Here is an 8,890-nt window from a genome sequence, read left to right as displayed (position 1 = left end):
ATTTTTATGTGCTTGGTTCCCATTAAGTGGCCATTTTCAGGAGTTTAGTTTTACTTTGTGGTAAAAAGAAAACTTCATCAACAAACCTGTTTGATAAAGTATTATTCGTGGAACACATTTGGTGGGGCTTAATCCTTTTTCCCCCTTGGAATTCCTAAAGGCTCTTATTCCATTTACCTACTGCTTGCTGTTGGTGAATATCTGTGAGTTGTTAATGAGTGTGAAGCTTTGAAAATTGATGATTACATGTAAGAAAATGTCTTAAGACAATCATGGTTGTATGCTTTCTGCCTCTAAATTACTGAGAGTGTCAGCAGTTACTCCTGTATGTACCCTTAAGGACAGTGCATTGAGCATTGTGAGGTAAAGCGGTGTCCCTGACATAGGTGGCCCAAGTTCTTCTGCTGTGAGAGCCTTTTACTTCTTCCACTTCCTGATCGAAAGCTGGATATACAAGCTGTCTTTGTTTTCTACCTTTTTCTCCTCACAAGCTCTTAAGAAGAGAATATTTTTCTTTCTTTTGTTTTTTTTTTTCTTTTTGAGAACGAGGTCTTACTATGTAGTTGAGACTGAACTGGAACTCACTATGTAGCCCAGGCTGGTCTTGAACTCACAGGGATCCTCTTGCCTCAGCCTCCCAAGTGCTGGGATTACAGGCGTGCGCCACCACGCCCAGTTTAGAACATTTTTAAATATATGTTTGACATGAAAATGTACTTGTGTATCTTGGGATACCTTTAGTACTTTCCAAAATTGAAGATGAAACATTTAATAAAAATTTAGCCATCTGAGTTTTTAGCAGGGCAATTTACTTTTTAAAAATACCACAAATCCAGTTTGTACATGCTAATATTAGGCCTGCTATAATGAAGTTTTTCCTGCCAACTTGTAGTTCAGGTTTATCTGGAACTCACCCCTATTTCAAAAAGAGACCTCCTACCCATTAGCAGTAACTTTTCATTTTTCTAAATTCCCCTGATCTTAGGCAGTTATTGACTTTCTTTCCTGGTATTGAGAATCGAACTCAGTACCTTACTCTTGAGAGGCAGGTGGCAGCACCACCGAGCTTAATCCCAGCCCTTATCAACTTTATTTGTAAAGTTTTCTCATTCAGGACATGTGGACTTTAGATTGTTTGCCACTTTGGCAACTATGAATAATGCTGTTAGAAGTGTTCTGGTAAATGTAAGAAGAGGAACACTAATGAATAAATTTAGAATAATAGGAAAAATTTGTAGATAATTAGTATTCCCATAATTAATTTCTGTTATTTTTTGTTTTCATTTTTTTTAGTACTGGTGATTGAACCTGGGTTTTTTTTTTTTTTTTTTTTTTTTTTTTTTTGGTACTGGGGATCGAACTTGAGACTTTGTGCTTAGGAGGCAGGTGGCAGCACTGAGCTAAATCCCCAGCCCTGAACCCAGGGCTTTTGCACAGGTTTTTTTGGTATTTTGAGATAGGGTCTCACTAAGATGCTCAAACTGGAGTCGAACTTGTGACCCTCCTGCCTGAAACCTGAGAGAAGGCTTGAGATTACAGGCATGTACAACTATGCCTGGCAGTTTTTGCATTTTGTTTTTTATTTTTTTTATTTTTCCTCATTGAGTTTATTGGTACATTTTAGGTATACAGTACAGTTACATTCATTATTTGGATCTTGTACCTTTACATGACAGGTCTTGGTTTTCATTTTTTCCCCTTGTCCCTGCCCTCCCTTCACCCCCTCCTCCCTTCCCTGTTTACAAACACTTTATTTCCATTTTTTCATTTTCTCCTTTTTCTTTTCCCTTATTACCTTTCCCCTACCCTTCCTAGTTTCCCTACACCTTTAGCCTTTTTCTTCCTATTTCACATTGTCAATTATCTCATTAGGATCTTATGTACTATTATAGTTTTTCACACCAGAGAAACTATTCGGTATTTACACATGTGTGTCCTATTTATTTCACTTAGGAGTATATTCTCAATATGTATCCATTTTCCTATGAATGAATCTAATTTCTCATTCAGTTTTTGCATTTTAAACCCTGGTTATCTTCTTAAACTTTGTTTTTATATTCATTAGCTATTACTGGTCATTCTTTTTATCTCTGATTATTCTGACAATATACTGAATCCTAAAGTTTATTGCTTCTTTTGATTTGGCATATACTTTAAAAATGAACCCTATATAGTGTACTAAATCATATAAATATAGTTATTAAAATTATCATATATTCTATTCCCCTTTTCTAATGGATTCTTCTTGGTTTTATCTGTTAAATTACTTAACCAAATATATGATTAATATGTGGTTAAATAGTACAATTCAGTTGTTTTTAAATTAAAAATTTCAATTTATGATCTATATTTTTTCAATCTTAGTGATTTTTTTTTGGTACCAGGGATTGAACTCTGGTCCTTGTGCTTGCACGGTGGGTGGCAGAACCACTGAGCTAAATCCCTGGCATGATCTACATTTTTTAAAGTATCCATATCCAAATGAAAATTACTCAATTTTCTAGGTATGTTCAAGATCAATAAATTTAGAAAAAACTTCAGATTCTTTGAAAGGAAACATGGCTGCTTTTCTAAAGTAAGTACCTTTCTTTTCTTTTCTTTTCTTTTTTTGTGTTTTTGGTGCCAGGGATAGAACTCGGGACCTTCCGCTTGCAGAGCAAATGGCATAACCACTGAGCTAAATCCCCGGTCCCACTTTCTTTTCTTTTTTATAAACTTTGAACTCCTGTGAGAAAAGTATCTTTTATTAACTGTCTCTTTTGTATTTGTCCTGCATATCGTATGTCCTGGCAGTAACTTATATTTGAAAAAACAGTTAAGTTCAAATTTATATATCCATGTGAAACATTAGAATTATAGTTACTTTTATTTTGTATATTGTATCATTCACATTAGAATTTGAAATAATGACCAAAGGAAATTCTGTTCGTTTCTTTATTGATACTGGGGATTGAACTTGGGACTTTGTGCTTGGGAGACAGGCAGCTGCACCACTGAGTTAAATCCCCAGCCTGGAAATTTTATTTATTTAGTTAGTTAGTTATTTAGGCAGGATCACTCTGTGTCATTCAGGCTGGGCTTGAACTCACTTTGTAGCCCAGAATAGCCTCAAACTTGAGGCATGAGCTACCACACCTGGCCAAAGGAAATTTAAAAATCTATTTCATGATATTGTTACATAATATATGAAATGGTGGCTTTTAGGGCCGGGGATTTAGCTCAGTGGTGCCATGTGGGACTTACAAGCGCAAGGTCCTCAGATCCCTGGTACCAAAAAAACAAAAAAGAAATGGTGGCCTTTAAAATGGGTTATCAGTAAAAATTGGTTGACATGATTGTTTTTCCAAAACTCAATTGTACACATTTTTGTTTTGTAATGTTTTCTTACTGATCTAGGAATGTATGTTTGGGGTTGGAAGATCTGCAATATGTTTTCATGATTTCTTCACATGAGCTTTTCATTACATTGTTGAAAGATGAAGAGCGAAAGCTGCTTGTTGACCAGATGAGGAAGAGATCACCTAGGATAAACCTGTGCATTAATCCTGTAACTTCATTTTATGATATCCCAGGTCAGCTCTCTATCGCATTAGCTAAGCTGTGGGCCCATTTTGTCCTTGTATTGAAACTAACATGAAGGCTTTCCTTGTATTTCTTTCAGTTTATACTTGTGTCAGTAATTAATAGAAATGTTTGTGTCTGGTATAATCAGGTTTCTGTATGAGCAGTTAGATGCTAGGACTCTGCTCAACCTATGGTCAGGGAAGATTTTACGTGTAAATACATAAAAGACTAGATAGGAAATAGATGAAGGTAAACATACCGCTAATGTGTTCTTGGAGGTAAAAACAAGAAGAGGGAGGTGAGTGATAAAGGATGCTGGGACCCAGCAAAGTATGTACTTCCTGCCTTTCAGCCTGTATCACGTTGCTGTTACCTGCTGCCTAAATGTCTTGCTTTGGCAGTATGGCCATTTTTACTTGATTGGTGGTAGTGCAGGGGATTATACCTAGGGCCTCAGTTGTGGGGAAGGCATCCTACCAGGGGCGATACCCACAGCGTCTCAATTTATGTGTTACTTATTTAATGATTTTCTTCCATTTTTGCCCACTTATTTAATGATTTTCTTCCATTTTTGCCCTTATTCATTAGTATAATGAGAAATACAGTGCAGCTTATTAGCAAGAAACATACACTTCAAAACAGTGCAGATGAGGCAAAGATTTTAGTGGGCTTAACAATAGAAGAATTTTAGTTGCTTTGACCCTCACTAGATTTAAACTGTTTGAATGTATAGTTGTAAGGGAAGAAATAATGTTAACACATACATAGTGCCAGAAATGTGTTACTGAAAACTATCTGATAGCTGAGCTGTAATTGGGGTCTTAATGGTCATTTCTGGTTCTCTGGGAAGGTAATGCCTCTTCCTCTCCCATCAAAAACCCACATCTTTAATGTTTTTTCATATCTTTAATATTTATTAATCAAAGTTTACTTTTTTTTTAGTACTGGGTATTGAACCCAGGGCCTTTGCACTGAGCTGCATTCCAAGGTCTTTTAAATTTTGTGACAGGTTCTTCTTAAATCACTAAGCTGCCTAAGCTGGGCTTGAACTTTCTATCCTTTTGCCTTAGCCTCCCAGAGTACTTGGGATTACAGGCGTGTACTAACATGCCCGGTTTAAAATTTACATTTTAGGTGTGATTCATTACTATATATGTTCAAAAGTAGGAATCTTTTGTACATGAGTTCTTTTCATATATCCCACATACTCTTTCCATGAACCAGTTATCAACTTTTAATCCTTTTATGCCTTAGTATTCCATTTTTGGGACAGCATGTAACAATGGAACATGATAAAATTTATTCTCTTCAAATTCTTGTTCCTTGAATTTTTCTAGGTAACATATGAATTTTATACACAAACTCAAAAACTTGCAACCTTTGGCATAAATGGATTCACTTACTACATGCAGATTTGATACATGGTAGTTTTTTTTTTTTGGGGGGGGGTACCGGGGATCGAACTCAGGACCTTGCGCTTGCAAGGCAGGCAGCGAAACCACTGAACTAAACCCCGGCTACACTTTGTTAAATGAGTCAGTTCTCAAGATGATTACTATTTCCAACTTATAATGCTTAAAGGAGCACAGTTTCACTTGTCTTTCTCATATTTATAGGTTTACATTTATCTTTGGATTAAGTCAGTATTGAAATAAACTCTCTTCCGTTCTTTCTCAGCCTCAGCAAGTGTCAACATCGGTCAGTTGGAGCATCAGCTGATACTGTCAGTGGATCCCTGGAGGATTCGGCAGATTTTAATTGAATTACATGGCATGACTTCAGAGCGTCAGTTTTGGACAGTGTCTAATAAGGTGAGAAATCCTCCATTAAGACAAGTATAAATTACCTTGCTTTTCTAGTATGATTTGAAAGAACTGCTCTCTGTCCTTTTTGAGAATAAGGTTTCCTTTTAGTTAATTTTGGGACCTTCACATGACCATAATTGTACTTTTACATAACATTGACAGAAAAAATAGAAAATGTCCAAAGAAAGAAAAGATATTATTAAATTGATAGCATCTAAAATGTTACTGTGGGGCTGGGAATTTAGCTCAGTGGTTCTACCACCTGCCTCGCAAGCACAAGGACCCAGGTTCGATCCCTGGTACTAAAAAAAAAAAAAAAAAAAAGTTACTGTGAAAGCATCTGTGTGCATTTCTCATATAGTTGTAAACATGTATAAAATGTATTATTTAACAGTCATTAATGGTTACTGTATGTTGTTTATTGTATCCTCCCACCTCCACAGTGAAGTTTAAACCCAGGGCCTCTGATGCCGCGGGCATGAGTTCTACCACGGAGCTATATGTACTTCTGGCCTTTGTTTTTGCTTTTAATACTGTTTGGAAATTGAAAGCCTATACCTTAGAACCTGTTCACTGAAAGCTTTTTTATAGAACATTTTTTTGGCTTTAAATGTTCTTTTAAAAGCCCCCACATTAATTAATTAATTAATTTATTTATTTTTTTCAGCTTTAATTGAGTTTATTGGTACATTTTAGGGATACAGTACAGTTACATTCATTGTTGGGATCTTGTACCTCTACATGATAAGTCTTGATTCTCATTTTTTCCCCTTACCTCTGCCCTCCCTTCACCCCCTCCTCCCCTCCCCATCTACAAACACTTTATTTTCATCTTTTCATTCTCTCACATTTTTTTCTTTTCCCTTTTTACTCTTCCCCTACCCATCCCACCTTCCCTACACCTTTAGCTCCTTTCTTCCCATTTCTAAATGTCAGTAATCTTATTAGAATCTTATGCATTGTTGCAGATTATTCACACCAGGGAAACTATTTGGTATTTACACATGTGTGACTTATTTATTTCACTTAGGAGTATATCTTCAATATGTATCCATTTTCCTATGAATGAATCTATTTTCTCGTTCTTTATGGCTGAGTAATATTCCATTTTATAGAAAAACCACAACTTCTTTATCCAGTTTCCAACAGATGGGCAAATAGGCTGTTTCCAAGATTTAGCTATTACAAATTGTGCTGCTATAAACATGGGTGCACATACTTCTCTGTGATATGATTCTTTTAGTTCTCTTGGAAAGATACCCAGCAGAGGGATGGCTGGGTCAAATGGAACCTCCAGTCCAAGCTCTTTGAATAAATTTATTTCTGAGGTTATCTATTTAAAAATTTACTGCATAGAGGGCCCGGGATTTAGCTCAGTGGTGCCACTGCCTGCCTTATAAGCTCAAGGTCCCGAGTTTAATCCTGGGTACCAAAAAAAATTTTTTTTACTGCATGGAAAATACAAATAAAAAAGTAGCTTTTATTATTTATTATTTTTGGGGGTGTTTTGACACAGGGTGTTTATTTGGAGTTCAGGCTGGCCTTGTACTCACTATGTAGCCTAGGCTGGCCTCAAACTCTTGGTGGTCCACCTGCCTCAGCCTCCCTCTCAAGTGCTGGGATTATAGGCATGCAGCATCATGCCAGTTTGAAAATATCTTTTAAAACACCATTTCAGGGCAGGGGATTTACTTCAGTGGCACCACGCCTGCCTCTCAAGCATAAGGTCCTGGGTTTGATTCTTGGTACAACCCCCCCAAAAAAAACACCATTTCAGTAGATTGTAGCTGAGAAGTAAAAAAAAGATAATCTCCATAGGAGAAATTTAAGGACCATGACAGTACTAACAAATTCCATACTCTTGCCCATTGAAGGTGTAATGGAAAAGCAGCCAGAAATTCACTTACAACCTACAATGAAATGAAAAATTGTAAGCAATAATTTGTTCTTTTTAGTATCGGTACTCTTTGTGGGTGTTAGTTTTGTTTTGAAGGTGAAGAAGTACAGCCAACCATAATAATTAACAGAGGCAACCCTGGAACCAGCTGCCTGCTTAAGTTTGAATCCCATCTCTGTACTTACTAGCTGCATAATCTCCGACAGTTTGCTTCTTTGTGCCTCAGTTTCCTCATTTGTAAAATGGGGATGATAGTACCTGCTTCATAGCATTATTGTGAGGCTCACATGAGTTAAAACATAAAACCTTTAGTTTCTAATCCATTTCATTATTACTGTTCATTAAAATGAAAAATGTTCATTTTGATTTGTGTCATTATATCTGTCATTGTTTCTTCATTTGGAAAGTTATGTATGAATGGTTTTTAATATGATTGAGGATTATTGGAAGATTCTCACTAGATTTGGCTTCTCTCTATGTGTGTATGCATTTTTATTTTTTCTAGTGGGAAGTACCTTCTGTGTATAGTGGTGTTATCCTGGGAATTAAGGATAATTTAACAAGAGATTTGGTCTACATTCTCATGGCCAAAGGTTTACACTCCAGCGCTGTTAAGGTGAGTAGAATGTGTATTGGCCCCTTCTTACAAATACGCTTTGATAATCTTGACAAAGGAATTAAAAAAATTTTTTTTTCCTAAAAACCATAGTTACAGGCCTAAAAGGATAGGCCTAAAATGCACATAAAAGGGGTATTTATTTATTTTTCCTTTGCCCTCTTAGTTTTATGAAAATGATCTTGGACATGTGGATACCACTTCTGCTTTTTTAAGTCTGGAAGCCAAGTGGAGTAGCATGTGCCTGTAGTTCTAGTTGCTCTGGAGGCAGAGGCAGGAGGATTGCTTGAGCCTAGGACAGTGGTAGGGATCCTATGGCACATGTGCCACTGTGGGCTACTTGCATCATTGAAAGCTCTACAAGGTTCGCCATCACTGGCCTAGGAGTTTAGGGCAAGCCTGGGCAATAAAGTGAGACCCATCCATTTAAAACAAAAACAAACCTAGAGAACATGAGAGGTGTTTTTTTGTGTTCTTTAGGATTCAGTTTAGTAATGCTTGTGTACAAAGATCTTTTTTAAACCCTCCCTCTTTTTCCTTTTTTCTTTCATAAGTACTGAGAATCGAACCCAGAGGTGTTACGGCCACTGATCTATATCCGCGGCCCTTTTTATTTTTTATTTTGAGAGCTTGTTCAGAGGTTCTAGCAGAGGGGTATAGCTACTTGTATACCCTTGACCATGGAAACGGTCCTCCTCTATTGGGGGTTGTCTTCTGTTCTGTCCTGCCACATAAGCCAAATCATCCCAGCCAATTAGTGGGGTGACAGATGTCGCAGCTAGCTCACCTTCCCATCCTGTTCTTTGTTTTGAGATGGGGTCTTGCTAAGGTGCCCAGGCTGGCCTCGAATTTGTGAGCCTTCTGCCTCAGCCTCCTGTGTAGCTGGGTTAAAGCTTGTAGTTTATGTTATATAAGAAGTTTGTAGTCGGAGCCAGGTGTGGTGGCACACGCCTGTAATCCCAGCACTGAGGAGGCTGAGGCAGGAGGATCGCTGTGAGTTCGAGACCA

At 37.2% G+C, this 8,890-nt stretch overlaps 1 protein-coding gene across 1 annotated transcript in view; it reads left to right on the top strand.

Moving 5' to 3' along the window:
• Positions 1–8,890, top strand: part of Ints8 (integrator complex subunit 8) — a 57,597-nt gene that overhangs the window by 24,868 nt on the left and 23,839 nt on the right. The window contains exons 12-15 of the mRNA XM_010619600.2: positions 2,505–2,575; positions 3,397–3,572; positions 5,242–5,375; positions 7,772–7,882. Coding sequence (XP_010617902.1) covers positions 2,505–2,575; positions 3,397–3,572; positions 5,242–5,375; positions 7,772–7,882 — 492 coding nt within the window. The remainder of the gene's footprint in view (positions 1–2,504; positions 2,576–3,396; positions 3,573–5,241; positions 5,376–7,771; positions 7,883–8,890) is intronic.

This window comes from Fukomys damarensis, unplaced genomic scaffold (genome assembly GCF_012274545.1).
Source record: "Fukomys damarensis isolate Sample0158 unplaced genomic scaffold, DMR_v1.0_HiC HiC_scaffold_5, whole genome shotgun sequence".
In the NCBI taxonomy this organism is placed as follows: Eukaryota; Metazoa; Chordata; class Mammalia; order Rodentia; family Bathyergidae; genus Fukomys; species Fukomys damarensis.
The sequence above is the reverse complement of the archived record's forward strand: the minus strand, read 5'-3'. Positions and strand labels throughout refer to the sequence as shown.